We start from the raw sequence: 23,996 nt of genomic DNA on the forward strand, positions 1-23,996 counted from the left end.
AGGATTCTGATTTTTCACTGGAAAGTCATTGTGGCAGTTAATTTGATAAATGATAAAGATTAAAAACAAGTATAATAAAAATGACAAGCAAAAATTAAGAGTGGACATAAAGCCTAAGACAAAAGAAAAGCCAAGCATTATTTTATTGCTCAGTACTGTACACATATTCCTTTTAATGACAATGAGCTTCAGCAGCAGTACTAGTGACATAAGAATGGATTAAGAAGATTAAATTCTCAGCACTAAAAGAAAGCCACATTAGGTTTATCTTTGTGATGCCCTGAAAAACATTAATAGCAAGTTTAGATATTCTTGCATTTATGAGTACAACAAAAAATCTGCCAATGGTGTGCTGGTAATGGCGAAATAATATCTGCTGCATCTTCCCAGCATTCAGGACAGGATAAAGAAATTTCTTACAAGATAATTTTCTTTCTGCTAGAAGCTTCTCTCCTCATTCATAACAAATGGGAAATTCCTTCTGGAGGCTTCAGTTGAAGGTCAGGGCTTAGTCCTGGAGCCTCTAGCAACAACACTGGAACATCTCCAAAGTCCATAGATGAGAGCCATTACCCATTTGTTATGAATTAGAAGAGAAGCTCGGCAGCAGAATGAAATTATCACACCTTCTAAAGCTCAGTTTTGTCTAGAAGTTTGGGGTCTGATCACTTGCTTTCTGTCTCATTTACTGAGAGCTACAATCCCATCCAAACAAAGGCAGCATAAATCAGCCACATAACTCCAGGTTTGAGAGGTACTGTATAGCCAAGTAAGATAATGCATCACAGAGCTCATTTTTGCCTAAAATTTATAAATCTAAAAAGATTTTCTATAAGCGTGTGATGGGGTGTATCAACCCCGCACTGGTACAGCAGGGGTTAACCCTTCTCTTTTAGCTGAGGAGGCCACACTCCCCCAGCTCTGCTGGGCATGCTCCAGCTGGAAGCAGGATATAAAACCCAGCAGAGCAGCTCAGTCTGGGCTGACCTCCGTGGGGAAGGAGGTGTGTTGCTAGCTCCTGAGGGAGGACCGCCTGCACTCCAAGACGTGGAGGCCAGCCAGTCAGAGACGGACCCCGACACACTGGCATGGGACATTGCAGAGAGGGGAGAGACTGGAGAATCCCTGAGACAGAGAACCCCAGACACTTGGGTAGGAAGCAACCCAGGGAAGTTTGGCAGGGAAACAGTTACAGAACTGGACCAAGGCTTGGCGTGTTTTGTTTGGAGCTCTGCCGAGCTGGTGGTGGGCAACCCCGCCACCTATAGGGCCCTGGGTTGGGACCCAATGAAGAGGGCGGGCCCAGGTCCCCCTATCCTGGCCACCACCCACCCCAGGGTGCTGGTCCCGCTCACCAGTATTACGGACTCTGGCCCTAGGCCGCACTGCCCTGAGAGAGGGCCGTATCACCGACTCTGGCCATTGGGCTGCACTGCCCCAATAGTAAGGGCGGTAGTACAGACTCTAACCGCTAGGCTGCACTGCCCTGACAGCAAGGGGCTGAAGTATTAACTCTGGCCATTGGGCCCCGTTGCCCTGTGATTAAGGCTGTATTACAGACTCTGTCCACCAGGCCGCACTGCCCTGAGAGCAAGGGTCGTATTAAGGACTAAGGCCACGAAGCCACGCTGCCCTGAGACGTTGGACAGCCCTTCCAACTCAACAGCGGAGCTGTGATGCACCCCGACCCACGCCCCCCCGGGGTGATGAGGTGTATCAGCCCCGCGACAACAACGTATGTATCTCTACTTTATTTCATCTCATTGCTCTTTGTCTGTCCCCCTCACATGAATTATTATATACAAGTTTTTTTACCCTTCTCCTTGTACAGTTTGATCAGGATATTTCTTAAGCCAGCCGTGTTGTTCACCCATTCAATTATCCCACATTCATCATTTAGTGGAATAACTGCATAGGTTCGAATATGCAGTTCTCGCCTACGTGACTCGGCATCCTTTCTTAAGCACTATTTATAAAACAAAATAAATAAATAACATTACCAAATATCATCACAAACACAAGATCAAAATAAACTGATAACTTTAACCAATTTGTCCCGCTGGGGAGGGAACCCCAGTTATTAGGAAGAGCAAGGTAATAATAATGGGGGATTTGATTATTAGAAATATAAATAGTTGTGTTTCTGATGACCAGGAGAACCACATGGTAAATGGTATGCGGCATACTAAGGTTTAGCTGCTAGTAAGAGATTAAAGCGCAAGACCTCCAAGGTAGCATTCTCTGCAATGCTTCCAGTTCCATGCACAAGGCCAGAAAGACAAGCAGAACTGCAGGGTCTCAATGTGTGGATAAGATGATGGGATAGGGAGGAGGGTTTTAGATTTACTAGGAACTGGGGAACCTTTTGGAAAAGGAGCAGCCTATACCAGAAGGATGGGCTCCATCTCAATCAAAATGGAACCAGGCTGTTGGCATGTAAAATTAAAAAGGTTGTAGAAGATTTTTTTAAACTAAGAGCTGGGGGAAAGCTGACAGGTGTGGAGAAGCGTATGGTTTGGGAGGAGACATCCCTTAGGGATGAATTTATTAAAAGAGGAACTCTATATCTTAGTAAAAAGATAGGAAAGAAGTTGATAAAGTACACATAGGAGCTAGTGAGGAACAGTCAAACATAAAAAAGAGTCCCATTTAAATATAACACATGAAGGCAAGCAACTGAATATTGACAAAATGTACAAGTGCCTATATACATATGCTAGAAGTCTAAATACTAAGATGGTGAACTAGGGTGCCTGGAATTAAATGAGGATATTGATATAGTAGGCATCACAGAAACTTGGTGCAATGAGGATTATCATCAATGGGACATGGTAATACCAGGATACAAAATATATAGGAATGACAGAGTAGGCTGTGCTGGTGGGGGAGTGGCACTATATGGGAAAGAAAGCGTAGAGTCAAATAAAGTAAAAAATCTTAAATGAATCAAACTGTACCACAGAATCTCAATGGATAGAAATTCCATGCTTGAACAATAAGAGCATAGCAGTAGGAATATACTACCAAACACTTGACCGAGATGGTGACAGAGACTGTGAAATGCTCTGGAAGAGTAGAGAGGCTACAAAAACAGAAAACGCAATAATAATGGATGATTTCAATTATCCTCATATTGACTGTCACCTCAGGGATACAGAGATAAAATTTCTGGACAATATAAATGCCTGGTTCTTGGAGCAGCTTGTCCTGGAACTCACAAGAGGAAAGGCAATTCTTGATTTAGTCCTAAGTGGAGCACAGGATCGGGTCCAGGAGGTGACAGTTGAACTGATCAGTGATAGTGTCCATAATGTAATTAAATTTAAACATCCGGGGGTAGGGGGACAAAAGGGTGCCAAAGAAACTACCACAGTAGCATTTAGCTTCAAAAGGGGGAACTATACAAAAATGAGGAAGCTAGTTAAATGGAAATAAAAAGGAATAGTAACAAGGGTGAAATACCTGCAAACGGCATGTAGACTATTTAAAAACACCACCACAGAGGCTCAAACTAAATGCATACCCCAAATAAATAAAAACCCCCAAAACCAGTAAGACGACAAAAAATGCCACCATGGCTAATCAGCAGAGCAAAAAAGGTGGTTAGAGGCGAAAAAGTATTCTTTAAAAATTGAGAATCAAATCCTACTGAGGAAAATAGAAAGGAACATAATCCTGGAAAGTCAAGTGTAAAAGTATTAGGAGGCAGGCCAAGAAAGAATTTGAAGAGAAAAATTTTAAGTACATCAGAAGCAGGAAGCTGGCCAATCAGTCAGTGGGGCTACTGGGCAGTTGAGGTGCTAAAGGAGCACTGAAGGATGACAAGGCCATTGAAGTGAAGCTAAATGAATTCTTTGCATCGGTCTTCATTGCAGAAGATGCGGGGAAGATTCCCACACCTAAGCCAGTCTTTATAGGTGACAAATTTGAGGAACTGTCACAGATTGAGGTGTCAATAGAGGAGGTTTTAGAACAAACTGATAAACTAAACAGTAATAAGTTACCAGGACCACATTCACCTAAGAGGTCAGAAGAAACTATCGCAGAACTAGTAACTATGGTATGTAACCTATCCCTTAAAATCAGCCTCTGTACCAGATGACTGGAGGATAGCTAAGGTAATATGATTTTTTTTAAAAGGCTCCAGAGGCAAAACTGGCAATTACAGGTCAATAAAGCCTAACTTCAGTACCAGGCAAACTGATTAAAACTATAGTAAAAAACAGACTTATCAGAAACAAACACGATCTGTTGGGGAAGACACTCCCTTTGTAAAGGAAAATCATGCTTCACCAATCTATTAGAATTCTTTGAGGGTGTCAACAAACATGTGAAACAGGGTGATCCAGCTGATGTAGTGTTCATGGATTTTAAGAAAACCTTTGACAATATCCCTCACCAATGGCTCTTAAGCAAATCTCGGCTTGTCTACATTAGCACTTTACAGTGCTGCAACTTTCTCGCTCAGGGGTGTGAAAAAACACCCCTCTAAGCGCAGCAAGTTTCAGCCCTGTAAAGCACCAGTGTAGTCAGTGCACCAGCGCTGGTAGCTACGCCCCTCGTGGAGGTGGGTTTTTTTTAGAGCGCTGGGAGAGCTCTCTAAAAAACCTCTGACTGCCAGAATCTGGGCCTAGACAACAGGGGGTGGATCACTCAAAATTGCTCTTTTCTGTTCATTCCCTCTGAAGTATCTGGCACAATCAGTAGACAGGGTACTAGGTTAGATGGACCACTGGTCCGACCCAATATGGCCACTCTTATGTCTACATCTAAATTTCCCCCACCATAATCTAGGGTTTTAAATTCTGAAATTCCACATTTGCAGTAAATCAAAAGTAAATAGAATTCTTAAATCTCCTCCCTACTTGCCCTCAAAAAAAATAAATAATGATTTTACAATAAAGATCACTGGCTGAATAAACCCTTTAAATAGAATGTCTGGGTTAGTTAGTAGGTTAGTATTCCAGAGCCACTACCATTTTCCTTGACCTCACTGAAAATATAGTATATTAACATTAGGTGAACTAGTGAAAAAGACAATCTGACTAGGATAAAAATAGTCTCTTTCCGTAGTTGTTAATGTTTTGCCATAATCACTGTTTATCTACCCATCATTGCCTAGCAATGAAGAAATCCTCAGTAAGAGGGAGGTGTAAAGGGGAAACAATTATCAGTAGACAGGGTTAGGGTAGGGTAGGGGCAGAAAGATAACAAGTAACTCCTCCAAATTTTACATAGACTATTGTTTTCTTGAATAAAGTCCCAATTCTGTGAGCATCCTCAACTCCCACAGAAATCAGTGGGAGTTGAATGCATTCAAGACTTTGTAGGATTGGGCACTAATTGAAGTAATATTTTTTCCCATAAAGATTTCTTTTTCAAGGATGTAGGGAGTCAAATACTTTTATTTGTTGATTACTTTATCATTTTTCTAGTCAACAAGCATAGAGAAGATTTGCAAAATCATCTTCAAACCTTATTAATCAAGGAATTAAACTCCATGAGTCGGCAATCTTTTCTTAGGTCATCTTTTGGCTTACACATCATAATATAGGTTTTTCCATCTGAACCTTTTAAAGTAATCTTTTTTGGTTTTTGAAGAGATGCAAGGATTTCCACCTAAAGGAAAAATGGAAGTAGTCATTAAATCTTGTGGTTATTCTTCAACAAAGTCTTGGGAATCTTAACAGCCACATTTGTGCTAGCACTTCCTATTTTAGTTAGTTTACAACTCATTTGACCCTAGCCAAAACTTGATCTTAGTACCAGTGCCCTTCTTTCAGGTTGTAGTACCAAAAAGCTAGCCATCAATCTGGTCCTCAGTGCTCCTTTTAATTAGTATGCACTCTTATTTGAGCAGTAAATATAATTATTAAGAAACCTCTCATCATTCTCACCACCTCACTTCTAGCTAATTAAGTAGAAAAGTCAACTTAGCTGCAATTTATTAAAATGACATCTAAACTATGAGCAGAGAAGAGGTTTACCGTATCATAGGGTTACCATTCGTCCGGATTTACCCGGACATGTCCTCCTTTTTGTGTTAAAAATAGCGTCCGGGGGGGAATTTGCAAATCACTAAAAATGTCCGGGATTTCCCCCCCAGGCAGAGCGAGGCGCGGCTGGGAGGGCTGCAGGAAAGTCAGCCGCTCGCATGGGGCTCTGGCAGCCAGAGCCCTTCCCCCGCAGCTTGCCGGGCTGGACTCCGGAGCAGCTGTAGAGCTCCTCCTTCCCGCCCCTCCTCCCCCGCATTCTGAGCCGGCCGGCCTGCCGGGCCGTTTGCATCGGGCCTCGGCAGCTCCTCCTCCCCCCACTTCTCCTTCTCCCCTGCTCCCTCGCTCCGGCAGCACTGTGCGGGGGCAGGGACCGGGTTGTGTGTTGCGCTGGGGAGCGCAGCCACGTGTCCGGTTCCGCACAGAGCCCAACACCATGTTCTGAGCGGCAGGGTAAGGGGGGCAGGAGAAGGGGCAGGGAGATTTTGGAGGAGGCAGTCAAGAGACGGGGGGGGGGGGTCGGGAGTTCGGGAGGGGCTTTTGGGGTGGGGTGGAGAAGGTTTTGGGCAGTCAGGGTACAGGTAGGGGGTAGGGTCCTGGGGGGCAGTTAGGGTGGGGGAGGGTCTTAGGAGGGGGCAGTTAGGGGACAAGGAACAGGGAGGCTTAGGTAGGGGGTGGGGTTCTGGAGGGCAGTTAGGAGCAAGGGTCCCAGGAGGGGGCAGTCAGGGGACAAGGAGCGGGGGGGGGGGGTGCTGGGAGTTCTGGGGGCAGGGCTGTCAGGGGGCAGGGGTGGGGAGAGGGATCGGAGCAGTCAGGGGACAGGGAGCAGAGGGGTTTAGATGGGTCGGGAGTTCTGGGGGAGGCTGTCAGGGGGTGGGGAGTGGTTGGATGGGGCGTGGGAGTCCCAGGGGTCTGTCTGGGGGTGGGGGTGTGGATAAGGGTTGGGGCAATCAGGGTACAGGTAGGGTACTAGGGGGCCAGTTAGGATGGGGGGAGGGTCTCAGGAGGGGGCAGTCAGGGGACAAGAGGCAGGGAGGCTTAGGTAGGGGGTGGAGTCCTGGGGGGCAGTTAGGGGCAGGGGTCCCAGGAGGGGGCAGTCAGGAGACAAGGAACGGGGGGAGGGTTGGGGGTTCTGAGGGGGGCGGGAAGTGGGAGGGGCAGGGGCGGGACTAGGGCGGGGCTCCTCCCGTCCTCTTTTTTGCTTGCTGAAATATGGTAACCCTACCGTATCATCAAAGCCCGCAATGTAGGCCCAGCGTCCAGGAAAAGGGTCATGGTTAGAATGTGTGCCAGGAATCGATGGAAGAGTTGGTATCATTACAGACTGTAAAGGAATGAGGATCTCACTAAATGTCTGCTCTTCTACTAGCTTTTTAAGTGTTTTGAAATGAACACTCATGCTTAATGTTGAGTTGTTCCCATCAACCTAAAATAAATAAAAATCAATCAATCAAGAAACATTTTGCTTAAAATACTGAATAAGTCCTCATAATAATATCACTATCTTTCTCTTTAAATTATGGAATAGTTTTCACCAAACAGTGAAAAAATATACGATGTTTCAAGATTTCTATTTGTGCTAAAATGTGGTCCATTAGAATAGGGTAACTTAACTTTTATGATGTCTCTATATTTTAGTTCTTCTCCCACTTAGTTTCATTAAATGCAGTTGCTGAATTTTATCCCAATTAACGAGTTCAGGGGTTCACCACTAACACTAGAGATAGCCTACTCTTTTGAGCTAAAATCTTTTAAAAGTTATTGGAGGGGGAAAAAATCACTGACCATAAGTAATGGAACATACAAGCAACATAAAAATGGCTCATAATTCAAAAATATTGTTAATATAAATAAGATGCTTATTTAGAAAAGAATTCTCTATACAAAATTGACAGGCAATCTTCCTAGAAAACTTAAATATTTAAAACAATCATATTAGTTCGCTATTTAAGTTTTAGCTCCAAAATGTTTATTTCCTCCTGTCTAATAGATTTCAGATGTCAACAGAACATTTTACAAGATACCCCAATTTAACAGAATTACTCAGAGACTATTTAATTTAATTAGTTGATGCAAGCTACAGAAAAATATTTTGCATAGCACATTTAAAAACATTTTATTTAACATTAATTGCTATGTCTGATCTGCAAGTCTTGTTTTTATATGTTTGGTTGGTTTTGTTGTTTCTTTTGTTTTTTGGACAAGTACCGGTTTGTTGCATAGCTCTAGTAGTTTATCTGTCAGGCGTGTTGCATCTCCAATAAATTTTCCTAAAGATGCCTTCATATGAATAGCTTTGTTTAGGATTTCCTTGCATCTGTTCACACGCATTGGGTAAGAGGACTGCAAAAGAAGATAAAGTTAAAATTTACTAAACCTATATACCTAATCTCCATTACACAATCCTGAAGTGATTGACAAATTGTATTTTTTGCAGGATATTTAAAGTCAGATAGTTTAACAAATTGGAGCACAAATCAAAGATATTCAGTATTAAGTTTCATTAAAAATTCCACAGCTTTTCAAGACTTCATATTTTCACACCAGGTAGTAAAAGTATCAAAAAAACAAAACTGCTTAAAGTGACAGAAAAAAGCCTTGAGATTCTTGAACTCTACATTTTTCAAGCTATAGTCTCTGAATTTATAACACAATGAAATTATAATCTTTGTGGCGTGCAAAATGGGGCAGAATATCACATTCTTATATCTCAGTAGCTGCCCATTTAAATACCTCGTTTAAACATACAGTAAACAGGTTATTCAAATTTCTCTCTTGTAGATAGATTTTGTATGAACTTTTATAAAAATACAGCTATCCTTATCAAATTACCTTGGATACAGCTGTCACCATCCACATTGCTTGTTGAGGGTAGGTTAGAAACACTTTGGCAACAATCTCCATCAGAACAACAAAGACTTCCTCATGAGAGTGGCAGATTCGGGAGATTAATTGAGAGAATGCTGTCAAAAACTGATAAGGAGCCAACTGATTTGTGTGATCTGTAATCACCTTATTTATTTTAGCTAAATCATTTCTCATCTGTACACGATCCGGACGACCAACTGGAAAAACACAATACAGTAAGTTTAGAGTCATATTTCTCTGAACTGCAAGTTTATAAAAAACAAGCTACAAACCTAAAGAACTACGCTCATTTGTTAATGATTTTTTGTTTTGTTTTTTTTAAACAAAAATCCTTCACCCTAAAGTTTCTCTGAGTATTATACACAAATTCAGTGCACAATTCTACATTTGCTTTGCTTGGGGAACTCCCACTGTCATGGATAAGCAAGCCTTTAAGTTGAAAAATTATTTGCTTCTCTCAGCCCCATTTCTTGTCCCTGAAAACAAACTAAATTAACTGGCTTGTGTACAACTATATTTTCTATATGGCATACATTACTGGGGTATGTGCAAGAGTAAGTGATTTATAGCATATTTGCTACATAGCTTGGATTGCCAACATGGATTTTATTATAGTATTTCAATACACCGCTACCTCGATATAACGCGGCCCGATATAACACGAATTCGGATATAACGCAGTAAAGCAGTGCTCCGGCGGGGGCAGGGCTGCACGCTCCAGTGGATCAAAGCAAGTTCAATATAACGCGGTTTCACCTATAACGCGGTAAGATTTTTTGGCTCCCGAGGACAGCGTTATAGCGAGGTAGAGGTGTTGGTGTCACTAGGCCTGAGTGAACCAAAGTTCTTCCATGTTTAACTCTAATCAACCTCAAAAGCTAGATGCATGGAATGTGTAAACAGCCAGTTATCAATTACAACCCCCCTCACACTGGTACCAAGCGGTAATAACGAGGCCTGTATGTTTCTGACTGGAGAGGAGATGATAAATCAAGGGGAAACAGGACCAGATAACGGTTTAGAGAAGTGTTACTAACAAGTTAGATTTATAGCCGCTAGAATGATTTAATTGCTTGAATGTATAAACATGGCTTTTGTAGAAGAAGGGAGAGGGAATGGGGGAAGGAAGGGGGGAGAGAAGGGAGGGGAGAAGGGGGGGGCTTAGTTGTAAAATGTATAAAGAGAGAAAAACTGTTTATGCTGGTGTGCTTGATCTGAAACTTGACTGTCTCCTTGCACCACTTTGAGATCTCAAATAAACTTTGTTTGCTTCTCCACCCTGGTGTGTTCATTGGCGCGAAGCACACCGGGCAACGAACCCCGCTGTTGCTGTCCTCGGGCCCTCTGTGCCGGCAACAGAGGTGTACTTGGTAGTAAAAAATGCTACAGGTAAGGCCATAAAACCACTATTAATGCTAACGCACAAAGCCAGATTACTTCCCCAGAATAGTGCACAGGGGGCTGAAAGCCATCAGATCTCTCCAGGTAGAGATTCTGGTGTGTGTATCTGGGGCAAGACGAAGAGAGGAGGAGGAGAAAAGAGTCCTTGGAAAGTGTGGAGCAGGCATACGAGTTCCTATATCACCTCACCCACTACAGCACCCAGCAGATATCAGGAATAGGAGGAGCTGTGGTTGCAATGCTACTGCACTCTGAAAAATCTCATGCTGACATTCAGCCACTGACATATCAGCTGGCATATGCCAGAACAGCCCCTTTTGTGTCTCACCCCATGCCTGCTGTGAAATTTCCAAAGAAAGACTTTTGGACAGAAATGCTGCATGCTTGGACACTGCCCAAAGGAAAAGATTTTGCTTTGGTTTGGTTTTAAGTTTGAACAAAACTCCTTCAGCTACTGAGTCCTGCAAAGGTGAAAAAATTGAACACTTTACTGCAAATGTTTTCACAGTGAACTGGCTTGATGTTGGTGAAAGGGTACATGCAACATATTTATTTTTCTCTGTTTCCTTACTTTTGGCAACTTTAATTTGAAATTAATGTTGCATGCTTAACAAACGTTTGCAATTATTAATTCAATTCTGAGGGGGTTATAATCACATGTAAAATGCTTTTAGGTGACATCTGGTAATGTATAACTTTTTTTGCTTTAAATTATGCAAATTTTTGGGAAAGAGTTTAAAGTTCACCAGTTATATACTTTGTGCATATAACCTTAGGCACTTTCTTGTTTTAGTCCATATAATGGATTGGGTCATTTTGGCTGCATTTCAAAATGCATGGTATACAAGCCAAAAAAACAGAATTTTATACAGGTTTCACAGCTCTTTCTACATCCTTTTATGAAAATGTAACATAGCAGAAAAACAGTACTAAAAAGTTCTACCTTTTTCATATTCATATGCTTTTGCTCCAAAGTCAAGCCACAGAGATAACATTCTTGGCATTGACTGATAGATGAATTGGTTTCCATACTGTAAAGACCTGCAATTACATATCCACACCTATAATTAAGATTCAGCCTTTTATACCATATATTTAAGAATGTGCAAACAAACGTAGAGCTTTAAAGTGATGTACATATCTATTCTGATGTTTATATGTCTATTTTAGGCTTTTGTAATGTCTGTTACTGTAACATATAATGCTGACTAACTCACATCCACAGGAATTATCTGCATCTATCACTTAGAAACTTGCTCCAATCAAAAGCACAAAGATAATCATCAACTTAGTAACGGCTAGCCTTGTCTCATTTCATTTTGAGACAGCAAACACCAGCTCATTTTAAATGGATGAAAACATAAGAATCTAACAATTAATTTCCCTTTAACTAACAAAATTAATACAATATATAATTAATACAGAACTGGAATAAAATAATTTTTCTACAATTCCATGCTTCTTCTTAAGAATTATTGCAGAAAAATTTGAAGTCAGACAGAAATACATAAATTTTAGCATTCAAAAACAAGAACAATTTTTGGAAAATGAATTGGTTTGATTATGTTATCAATATAATTCTCTTTCTAAGAGACCAAAGCAAAGACACTATATCATCTAACCTTCCAAAATGATGAACTATATATCTAATCAGATCTCCCTGCTTCTCCATCTTGTTGTCAGTTACCATAGGCATCAGTTTATCGTAGTATTTAGCAAGATAAAAGTGTCCATCCTCCCATTCTGGCAAGAAAAAAGTAACATCCTGCAACAAAAATGAAAAAAAAAAGTTATCTTTCTTGGAAGAGGATTTAAAATAAGACAGGTTTTGTTTTTATGACAGAAAACTTTTATTATTTACCTCTGTACAAAGTGGGTATAAAAGAGTATCACACCAATCAGTAGTGCTTTATATCCACTCTGCACAGGTGTAAGTGACTATACAAGGTACAAGGGAGAGAGGTATCAATCATTTGTGTCTGGTTTTGGTCCACCTCCCTGATTTGGTGACAAGACAGCACAAAAGGATCCTTGTATGCAGTGTTGTTGTATCTGTATTGGTCCCAGGATATTAGAGAGACAAGGTGGGTTAAGTAATATTTTTTATTGGACAACACCTGTTGGTAAAAGAGACAAGCTGCTTCTTCAGAAATCTCAGTGGAACTCGAAAGTTTGTCTCTCTCACCACAGAATTGTTCCAATAAAAGATATTACCTCACACACCTTGTCTGTCTAAAAGATCTTTGAGGATATTCCCAATAGGGGAAATTATAGTTTATTTAAAACTAACATAACCAAGTGTTTCACTACAGACAGGACGTGACTGCTTTTTTTCCCCATTTTTGACTAGTGAAACACCAGAATCGTTCATTGCTTCTCTATTTCTTTTCTAAAAGTAAGATCTTTCAAATAAATGCAGGGAATTGTGTCACAGAAGTTAGAGGGGAAAGAGTATATTAAGTCATCCAGTTTCTGTCTGACAATGCTGAATTGTTCCCAACAGTACCTTTTCTAGCATTTTATATATTATTGGCAGAAGAGCTTCTCTCACTTCTCATTGGAGACTACCACATAGCCTAAGACAATGGTTCCCAAATTTTTCATGGCGTGACCTCCTTTGGGCTCACCTCCATTAATGCGACCACCCCAAAGTTTTGAAAGGGGAGGGGTCAGAAAATTAGAACAACAAAAAATAGGTCTTGCCACCAGAGGTTGGGGGGTTACAGAATGAACCCACCCGCACTCACCCCTCAGCGGTGACTCAGCTCCCTGCTCTGGGCATTGTGACCTTGCCTCTGGCGCACAGGTTCGTGTCAGCACCGCTCAGTTTTGGCCCAGCCCCCGATGGCGGGCAGCCAGGCTAAATTTGAGTGAGCGGCATTGTGACCCCATGCGCCAGGCTGCAATGCCTGAAATGGGGAGCCAAACCCAGCCAGTCTTGCAGGACAGGAGCCACTTCAACTGGGACATATTCTGGCTTTCTTGAATTTTCTTTTCCCCCCTCTTTTTTCTGTGTCTCATGACAATTTGGGACATGCTGGGTAAAAGATTTCAGTCAAAGACTATGAGAGTCAGCCTACAATTTCCTTTCTTAATTCCATACATTTAGCATATAGGGTTGGATTCTCCAGGCCACTAACTTCATAGTCTATTTAGTACCATAAACAACTTGTGATCTGAATGACAAAGCTATTGACAGTGAAGTTTGTGATACACTTTTTAATTTTTTTTTAAAGCAATATTGCAGGAATAGGGTGGCACTAAAGGTAAGATTCAGCTGTGCTCGTCCTGCCACTTGGAGTAGAACAAAGGTGAGGTGTACCAAATAGCTCAGCAACTCCAAAAATATAGCCCAATGCTGGGATTCCACTGCTTTCCATGTCGAGAGCAGTGTGAATTTGATTTTGAGACTCTCTCTATGCTTACTTTTCTAAATGATTTAGCTACAGGATTATTATTAGTTCTGTAGTAAGACAGAAATATGAATGTGGAAAATCTCAAGTGTAAAACCTTGAGCAGGCTTGTATTTAGACAAGCATTAGAAAAAATGTTTGATAAACTGGTGATTCAGTAGGCAACACTCTTCTTTCCAAGTCAATATGATGTTATTGGGCCCTGTGCTCTTTTCTAGCTCTCCAGAGGGTGGTAGCATCACCTCCATGACACTCCCACAGTAAGATTAAGGAGGATCAATAGACATTATTCTCTACACTGGACAGTGAGAGAGCACTATCTGCCAAGCTGTCCCTTCAAAGTAACCCAATGACATACCGGTGAAAAATTCCAACCCCTAAATCCATTAGCAAAAAACCACAAAATTATTCCTCATATTACTCCATTGACTTCAATGACACCAAAGATAGGTTTAGCTCTTGTTGAGAGTTACAAACTTATGTATCAAGAGGTTTAACTAAATTATCCTAGACTGTAAGCTCCATAGGACAAGGACTGTCTTTTTTTTACTACATGTTCATACAGCACCTAACAGTGAGGACTATATCTCTGTTTGAGGTCTCTAGGCTCTACTTTAATGTACATAATAAATTATGTATGAATATATGATTACTAAATACTGTGTTGTTTTCACCTTGTATTTTTTCATAACTGCATTGCTTTCAAAGTTGGCAGTTTCTTCCATAAATCTGCCAACCAGCAACATAGCCCGACCATGGATTAGCTGACTTTTGGTGTCAGATGCTGCTTTAATCTCAGGAAAACATAATTCAACTCCCTTCTGAAGAACAATGAGAGCCTGATGCACTTCACCCTTAGAGAAAGAGGGAAAACATTCTTCAACATATGCCTTTTGTTTGTTTATTTTAAAGAAACAGAACAGCTTACTTTTACTAACCAAGAAAAAACAATGTTATGTTCACAGCTGTAACATCTTGGGGACAGGTAAGTAAAAGCCTTGGTTTATGATTGCACAAACGAGGCTCCAACAATCCCTTTAGCTTTCTCTACTGAAACATCCACCTACTGTCATCCATTAAGTCACTGATAAATACTAGTTTCAATAATAAAAGTTAGAGCATCTACCAATTTTCTTCATTTTGTCCAGGAACTAAGTTTAGAAACTTCCATTTACTGCATGCTTGACCTCCTCCTCAGTTGCACCTGCAGTTCAATTTACTACATTTATTTTAATTGCATTTCTCAAAACCACTAGCACTCAAGAGTCAATTCATAACTCTTACAAATGCATTAACATTACAAATTTATTGTATTTTTGTTTAAATTAGATACTTACTTTTACTCTTTTATGCATCTTAATTTGAATCATTTCATTTCTTTTTTGCTTACCTTGGACCACAGCCACTTTGCTCGTTCTATATACAGTTCAGATAGCGTGGATTCCCCAGCATTCAGAAGAGCATTGTATGCAGTTTGGTGATGACCAGCTTTTCTTGCAACTCTGGCACTCTGGAGCCAACATTCTCCAACTAGTTCACTGTAATCCTGTCTGTGGTGATTTTTTCCAAAACAAAGTTCCACTTATAAGTGCTGCCATTACAATCTCAAATACATATAATAATGTATTGAAATAAAACACAAATAGCTTAACAAACTGTTTATTACAAAAAAAGTCACTTTAAATAAACATTCATAATACTTTTATTCTCTGTTGTTTATCCCCCCTAAGTCTGGAAATAATTATTTTTCCCTGCTGATCGCATCCTCTCTCACATGGAAAACACCGCTTTTGTCTTGTATTTGAAATTTAACAGGGCTGTTTTTGTTTATAATGTAAATTTCAGTAGATTCTTACCATAACTCACTAATATGTGCAATACTATGTGCAATACTATTACTGAATAAGAGAAAAGCTAGTATTCGATTGATATGCAACATGGAAGGATAAGAAATAATCATAGCTTCACCTTTTATTGAGGCTAAGCAAAGCCCTTCTGAGTGCTAAGATGGGTTCTTTTGCTCTATAGGAGTTCTGTGTCATTTCTATACGAGCAATCCAGTTCAGAGACTCTTTACCATGGTCACCATCCATTTGCTGAAACAATGGTATAATACTGTGTTCCAGTTCACACAGCATATGTAACCTATGGTGAAAGGATACGGAAATGTATTTTAGAAACTGTTTGCCATTTTCAGTTACATGTATCGTATGTTTAGCATTTGTCATTTCATTCCCAAAGCTGACCACATGAATACTCCAAAATACCATGCTTCCTTAAAAGAAAATACATCAAGAACATCTAAGTTAGTGAACTGGTTGTTGTTTTCTCACAACCTCCTCTCTGAACAACAAATAAACTGAGCTCAGAAGCAATGCAGTTTGCTAAGTATGGGCTCAATCCCGCATTCCTTCTTCAAACAAAACTCTCACTGACTTCAATGGCAAATCGAGTAACCTGGGTAATGAATGCAATATTTTTAAAACAATTATAGCCATTTTCTTTTAGCAATAATTCTTATGAAAATATAGCACCACCATTAGAATAACTTTTATAGAAATGGTAAAAGATCTTTGTCACCGTTGAAATTCCAAAGTTAAGAACTTAAATAGTTCTTATTTCTCATTAACTAGTAGACTAAGTTTGGAGAGTGTATAGCTGACGTGAGAATAGTGACGAGATGAAGGCTTGTGAATAGTCAAGAGCAGGGGTCCCCAACGCGGTGCCCACAGGTGCCATAGCACCCGCCGGGGCGTCTAAGTGCGCCCGCGTACTGGCCGGCGGATGAGCATCCGCCGAAATGCCATCGAGAAGCAGCGTCATCCAGAGGTGTCGTCGCCGAAATGCTGCCGATTTTCGGCGGCATTTCGGGGACGCCTCTGGATGACGCTGCTTGTCGGCGGCATTTCGGCGGCGACGCCTATTGACATTGTCGCTTGTCGGCGGCATTTCGGTGGATGCTCGTCCGCCGCCACAGTCCTCCGTGGCTCATCATCTGGTGCCCGCCAGACAAAAAAGGTTGGGGACCACTGGTCAAGAGCATTTGGAAATGTAGAATTCTTTTGAATGGCATCTTCCAATATAAGCATAAAACCTATCTGGTACATAAAACAGAATTTTTTTTAAAATTGAGTTGGCAAGCAAGTTAAAATGTATATTTTGCATGAAGCCAAATATCTTCATTGCCATGTGGAGGTATAGGATATAAAAAGATAATACTGAACCTTTTTCTTATGCAACTTCTACAGCATTTTAAGTTAAACTTCAGTTCAACTACACTAAACTGCCTTTAAAGGAAAATAATCTCTACTTGTGTTGAGTCTAGAAATGAAGGACCAAATTCTGCTCTCAGTTACAGATGTATAAATATAAAATCTCACTGAAATTAGTGGAGTTAATACACTGGACTAAATTTCAGGTTTTAGCTGTAGTGTTTTTAGGGCAGGAATTGGTCTGAGGTGTTCATTTTCTGACATGCATATATGAATTCGCTTGCTGATTTTCTGATGAGAGTGCAACAAAGAAAAATTATGAATATTTCCAGGGGAGATATAACACAAAATCTCAGTCAATCAGGAAAGGTTTGCAATTGGTATTGTATATGTGTCTGTTGTCAGAAAACACAAGACACCAATAGGTCAGCACCATTTATCATCGAAAATGAAGAGTTCTTACTGTTGATTACATGAATGAGATACATGCATTTTAAAGTGAGTTCTTTAGTTCTTGAACACAATGAAGTGCTATACAGAAGCCACAAAATACCTGATAATATGTTCATATCCTCGCTGATAGGACCCTCTTTCAAAGCTTGCTGCTGAGAGGGGTACAATCTGCTCTGCTCGAACAACTTTCAGTGTCTCATAAAAAGCTGCTGTGTTTTTCTTTTTGGCTGATAACAACAATTGTCCCAGTCTGACACTCCAAGTACTGGACTTCACATCTAGGGAACAAAGAATCAGAAAATGCATTTCATTAGCTGCTCAGGCATAGCCCATAGGTGCTGAAACTAGGGGTGCTACTGCACCCTCTGGCTTGAAGTGGTTTCCATTATATACAGGGCTTACAGTTTGGTTCAATGGCTCTCAGCACCCCCAACTACAAAAAATGTTACAGCATCCCTGTCATAGCCTGTCAATAATGTAACATTTGAGAAATGTTTAGTGGAAATTCTTGATCAAACAAACTTTCATCAGAATTGGTCCAAATAGATTTCAAAAAATTTATGACAACATAAAAAGGAGTACAACTTTAATATTTTATTATTCCCAAGAGATTTCAAGCAATTTGTGCCAATATGTGCTTTTAGAAATCCTATAGGTGGAATTTTCCAAGGAGCCTAAAGGGTGTTTGGCCTGAAGATCCCTTGAAAATCCCAGTCATAAAGGATCAGATAAATTTACAAAAACTGTAAAGTTAACACCAGCTGATATTTCACAGATCAAGAAATTTGCAACAAATGCCTTCTGGTTGAAGCTGGCCAAATTTGAACATATATAATTGCACAAAAATGTTCTCATTTTGACATCTAGTTTTACTACCTGCAGCCAAATAATTTTCCAATAAATCCCAGTGTGTTAGTTTCCAGGCTGCCTCCACTCTATATGTGTTCAATTCAGATGTCCACTCCGGCCTATAAAAGTACACACAATCAGAACACAGTACAAAACCAGCCAGTGCTATAGCTATTATATTTTCTTGGCACAAAATGCATTAGTTCTACATTATATAAACTAATTAACTCTTAAACAGTAAAACCCCTATATTACTTGAAAATCAAAGGTATGTTAACTTGCTATGAATAACGTTAAGTAAAAAAAAAAAAAAGTGATCAATTTATAGTAATTTGAAATTGACATCCCATAAACTGAGTCTTCAAATGGTATATATACTTTACTAGGAACATATTTTATGATAAAAAAAGGATGAACTTTCTGGTCAAAATTCATTACTGTGCAAGGAAAACTGTATATTGGAAAAAAAACATAGAAGAAAGAACAAGTATGTGACAATCAACAATACGCTAACAATGAAGGATTCTTTTTTCCTTGAATAAATTAAAGCATATATCTATCTGCACTGAGTATTATACACAAAGGAAGTAGCAGTATTTCAGACAGTGTTGAAACCCTGAAGTTAGAGAAATTTTAAATGTTTTCATTTTGTCCATAAAATCCTATTTCCACACTTCTAGATACACCTGCAGTATTAGAACTTTTTATTATTCAAACAGGGGTTGTATTAAATTATTACCTGTTGGCAAGCACTCCATTCACCTGAGTGATTACAGTAGATAACTGACCAAGACCTAACATGGACTTCACTACACCATGATAATGAATGATCTAGAAATGCAGATAGAATAGATCAAAATACACATTGCGTATAATCAAGAGATATCATATTGGTAGCTTCTGGGTGCATGTACATCAATTTTGTTTTTTTCATTATTCTTTTACATTTTTTTTGTTATGAATAGGACATGGAAAGAAAAAAGTTTAAATAATTAAATTATCACAGCTAAAAAGAATAACCAAATTCACACCAAAAAAATCAAATTTGGACAGAACTCCCTGGAAAAGAATCTCAGCTGATATAAGTAATTTCTAAGGTGTGTTTCAGAACAAAGTAAAACTTGTTTTTTAGTACATATGTTTGAGAACTGCTAGGGAAAGTTGTGAACAATAATGTAACAAACTCACTGTCACGGGGTAATATACTCCTGTGGCCCAGCAACCCAGGGGCTAATGCGGGTACTGCCAGCCAAAGCTGACTGGCAGCCTCACAGCAGCTAGGAGAATAAAAGAGCTAGGAAGCAGAGAGGCAGGGCAGCTGCCAGCGGAGCAAGCAGGTGGAAGAGGAAAACTCTGACAGCAAGCTGCTGAGAAGCAGTGCAGAGACAGAACCCTGAGAAGGGCCGATCGGATCAACAGGCTGAAAAGCCTACAGAGATAGAGACCAAGAAAGGTAGGAAGGAGCTCAGGGCACAGCAGGAGTTATGGAGTCCTGATTCTGCCTGTCTGTCTTAAGGGCCCTCAATTGGAACCTAATGGAGTGGGCGGGCCTGGGTTCCCCAACTTATTTCTCAGAGACTTGAGAACTGAGGTTTCCAGACTCCCTGGGGACCAGGACCACATGACCCCACCAAGAATAAAGGGAAAATTCCTGCACCTCACTGGGACTCAAGCAAGGGGAACCGACTGACTGCCCTGCCATATCAAGCAAACTATGGTGCAATCCTGCATTTGGCCAAAGGGGCCACTGTTGCATCAACACACTCGCTCCCATACACATCTCAATTTCACTTTTAAATTAAAGGTGTTTGGAAGCTAGAGAATGACTTGCTCCAGTTTGCCAAGTATTGTTTATAGTAACTCATATACAGTCATTGCAGCATTATAAATGTTCATATTTTACATATATATTCTAAGCCTCTATCATTATATTTTTTCACCTTTTTGTTGGATGATGAATGTGACTTTCATTTTACCTGGTCAGATTCCAGCTGAATAGCCCTGTCATAACAAGCTGTGGCATCTCTCAGCAAACCAATGCTTTCATGTTCAAGGATTTGTTCTTTGAGAGATGGCTCTGCTTTCCGAATTGCGCTTACCCCAGCTACTCCATCTGGTTCATGCATAGCAGCATATAATTTCTTTTTTTGAACATGGAAAATATTACAATTGAAAACATAAATCAAACACAGTGGTTCAGCTATAAAGGCCAACAACAAGACATTTGTATAATGTGTTAAGAATCAAGCATGTTACTTAACTGTCATGTAAAACTGCTCCAAAGCAGAGTTCTTAGTTACAAATTATGACTCTAAGACATCACATAACTGAACAATAAAATCTTTAGACATCTTAGAAGATTTTGCTGGCCAAACTTCCACATGAACTTCAGTCATTCAGTCATTAATTTTCATATGTCTCAGTAACAACAATCTCATGTTACTGAATGGGTACCATATCAAATTTATTTGAAGCAACTTACACAAAGGATAAAATAAAGTACTGTATTATGCAGTAAGTTGTATAATACAGAGTTGCAAATGCATATGACTCTTACACATCACAGAAGGAGTGTTCTAGATTATTTTTCAAATTAGGAAATCATTGGGCAACTTCAACCATGAGAAGAAATGAACTCTAACAGGAACTCAGCTAACATATAAGTTAACTATGCCGCTTGAAAATAATTCTTCATCTTTGTAATACACACGGTGTGCACTCTTCCTCTATTTTAGCATAAATTACTTCACTTTACAAAAAGATTTCATAATTGTAATATTTTATTTATGTAAATCATGATTAGCTTTTATTTATTTTAAAAAGAGAGTCACGTTCATTGAAAGACAAAATTGCTCTTTTTTGAAAAAAGGAGCCATTTTAGTGATAATTGTAGATTTTTATTTAATTTTCTTGTTTTCTTCTAATAAAGAGAAACCTCCTCCAGCTTATCACATAAGCAGACATAATGAGCAGGGGGAAACAGCCCTTGCTACTTGAAGATAGATAACTGTCTATTGCTGCTTCAGACAGCAACAGCATAACCACATCTGCAATCTTTGAGAAAAGACAAAGGGAGGGGTAACCTTAAGTGTTGACAACTCTAAACATGGCCCACCTCTGTTTTCATATTCATTTTAAATGAAATCAAAAATTAATTAAAACCTGCAAAAATCCAAGATGCTCCTGAATATTTTGTTTCTTTTCTGTGATGAATGATTCAAAGTGCATTACAGCCCTTGTGTATGCTTTAGAGCGAAAGGAAGCAGCAGCCAATGTATCCTGAGGTATGAGGTCTAGAAAACGTGTCACACTTTGATATTCTGCATAATCCTCACTTGATGCTATGGAATAAAACAGTTTAAGAAGTTTATCATCCAAGTTTCATTTATAAAGTTATCATTAAAGATTAAAGTTCAGTTCATCCATTACCCCAAATTAATCATTTAATTAAGAATAAAGAGTCTCTCTTCTATAAATATAATTTCTTAAAAGCAGTGTAGCTGCATGTTCTTAAGATTTTCAAGGCATCATATATATATATATACACATATATAAACTTAAGTGTTATAGAAGATTTCTAAAAATAAATTCAAGATAAAAGAAGAAGTCTTAGAACATCTGTTTCTTAATTTATGAATCCATAGGTTTCTCAAAATAGCAGCTAGAAAACACTATGAGGATGGCAAGGGGATACAGTGTTAGATTGCCAGTAGTATGGACTTAAGAAATCATAGCAATAGTCTAACACTATCTTGGCAGCGAAGTTCCATTCTTATGTGGTCCTAATTTGAAGGGACGTGTCTAAATGTTTATTTTAAGAATACAAAATTCCTTTTATATACAATACAAAGAACATCACTAACCTTTCAGATCCCCTCTGTCTTTGCTTGACTTACTAACAGTTTTCTCAGCAATAAGCATCTGGAATTTATGTCTAGCCCATTGTGTTAGATGATCAAGCATGGAAAACACTGTCTGTGTACTTAGTTGACTCAGATCTGATGCACTATCCTGGAGTCTTCTAGTGCACAGGTCATCGTGTTTAAGAACAGCCATGATCTCTGCATACACCTACACAGAGGTTAATATGAAAAAAATCAAAACGTTTTTAGTTTCATCAAAGTCTGCAAAATATTAAGAGACAACAGATGAAACAGAGGTCAACCTAGAAATATTCAACATTGTAACAGCATTTGTTAAGTGTTGGCAGTGTTTTTGGGGCAGTATAGAGTTCTTGCCCCAAGGGCCTAAAGACAGAAAAGAAAAGAAAAGAAAAGAAAAGAAAAGTGTACCAATAAGTACTATACATGGAAAAAGACACAGGAAAGCATGGTGAAGCATTTTGAACAGCTTTATGAAGAACAGATTACTGTTCAGCTAAGTGTCTTCAGAATATAGGTAAGTAAATGGTGCTTCCATGCAAGTTAGACACACTCTAACTTAAGTAAAATGACTAACAAGATGACTATTGGTTAGTGGATCATGGGATGGCTAGTTTTAATTTTATTTTTGCTTTTATCGGGGTTAATGAAATGTTGCTAGATCTGTTGACCAAGATGTAAGTATGGGTGTGTGAGAAAATATTCCCTTCCCACCGCCCCAAATACATACATACACACACGAGGAATTTGGCAGTTTATGACAGAGAAAACAATGGTAGTTTCCCCAGAAATGGAACATGCAAGTAGGGACATCTTAACTAACTATAAGATTATAAAACATAGTTAAGTCTGATTAATTTGCAATTCCCTTCTCAGAGTTTTGTAGGGCTGGAAGGGACCTAGAGAAGTCATCAAGTCCAGCCCCTGTATTGAGGCAGGACCAAGTAAACTAGACCATGCCTGACAGGTGTTTGTCCAGCCTATCCTGAAAAACCTTGAATGATGGGGATTACACAACTTCCCTTGGAAGCCTATTCAACAGCTTTACTACTGTTATAGTTGGAAAGCTTTTCCTAATATCTAACCTAAGTCTCCCTTGCTGCAGATTAAGCCGATTACTTCTTGCCCTGCCTTCAGTGGACATGGAGAACAACTGATCTCAGCACTTTATAATACCCCTTAACATATTTGAAGACTTATCAGTTTTCTTTTCTCAAGACTAAACATGCCCAGTTTTCTTAACCTTTCCTCATAAGACAGGTTTTGTAAATCATTTATAATTTTTGGTGCTCTCCTCTGGACTCTCTCCAATTTGTCCACATCTTTCATAAAGTGGACACAGTGCTCCAGCTGAGACCTCACCACTGCAGAGTAGACTGGGATAATTACCTCCCGTGTCTGACATACAACAATCTTATTACTACACCCCAGAATATTAGCCTTTTTCACAACTACATCACATTGTTGACTCATATTCAATTTGTGATCCACTCTAACACCCAGAACTTTTTTAGCACTACTACTACTTAGCGATTTATTTGCCATTTTCTAGTTGTGCATTTGATTTTTCCTTCCTAAGCGTAGTACTATGTACTTGCCTTTACTGAATTTCATCTTGTTGAATTCAGATCAATTTGTCAAGGTCATTTTGAATACTAATCCTGTCCTCTGTGCTTGCAGTCCCTTCCTGCTTGGTGTCATCTGCAAACTTTAGAAGCATACTTTCCTCTGTTATCCAAGTCATTAATGAAAATACTGAATAGTACCAGACCCAGGACTGATCCCGGTGGGACACCACTATATATGTCCTCCCAGTTTGACAACAAACCATTGATAACGACTCTGAGTATGGCCTCTCAACCAGTTGTGCACCCACCTAATAATAATTTAATCTAGACCACATTTCCCTAGCTTGCTTATGAGAAT

At 39.5% G+C, this 23,996-nt stretch overlaps 1 protein-coding gene across 2 annotated transcripts in view; it reads right to left on the minus strand.

The window, feature by feature from the left end:
• Window positions 1-23,996, minus strand: part of ATR (ATR serine/threonine kinase) — an 80,182-nt gene that overhangs the window by 9,532 nt on the left and 46,654 nt on the right. For both annotated transcript variants that reach the window (XM_065410739.1, XM_065410738.1), the window contains 16 exons: window positions 22,053-22,260; window positions 21,352-21,530; window positions 20,166-20,330; window positions 18,929-19,020; window positions 18,217-18,308; window positions 17,441-17,618; window positions 15,644-15,820; window positions 15,066-15,225; window positions 14,350-14,529; window positions 11,885-12,027; window positions 11,206-11,303; window positions 8,826-9,058; window positions 8,202-8,336; window positions 7,219-7,419; window positions 5,476-5,619; window positions 1,816-1,966 (listed from right to left, as the gene is read on the minus strand). In XM_065410739.1, the coding sequence (XP_065266811.1) occupies window positions 1,816-1,966; window positions 5,476-5,619; window positions 7,219-7,419; window positions 8,202-8,336; window positions 8,826-9,058; window positions 11,206-11,303; window positions 11,885-12,027; window positions 14,350-14,529; window positions 15,066-15,225; window positions 15,644-15,820; window positions 17,441-17,618; window positions 18,217-18,308; window positions 18,929-19,020; window positions 20,166-20,330; window positions 21,352-21,530; window positions 22,053-22,260 (2,536 nt within the window). The remainder of the gene's footprint in view (window positions 1-1,815; window positions 1,967-5,475; window positions 5,620-7,218; window positions 7,420-8,201; window positions 8,337-8,825; window positions 9,059-11,205; window positions 11,304-11,884; window positions 12,028-14,349; window positions 14,530-15,065; window positions 15,226-15,643; window positions 15,821-17,440; window positions 17,619-18,216; window positions 18,309-18,928; window positions 19,021-20,165; window positions 20,331-21,351; window positions 21,531-22,052; window positions 22,261-23,996) is intronic.

The sequence above is a fragment of the Emys orbicularis genome, chromosome 9, assembly GCF_028017835.1.
Source record: "Emys orbicularis isolate rEmyOrb1 chromosome 9, rEmyOrb1.hap1, whole genome shotgun sequence".
NCBI lineage: Eukaryota > Metazoa > Chordata > Testudines > Emydidae > Emys > Emys orbicularis.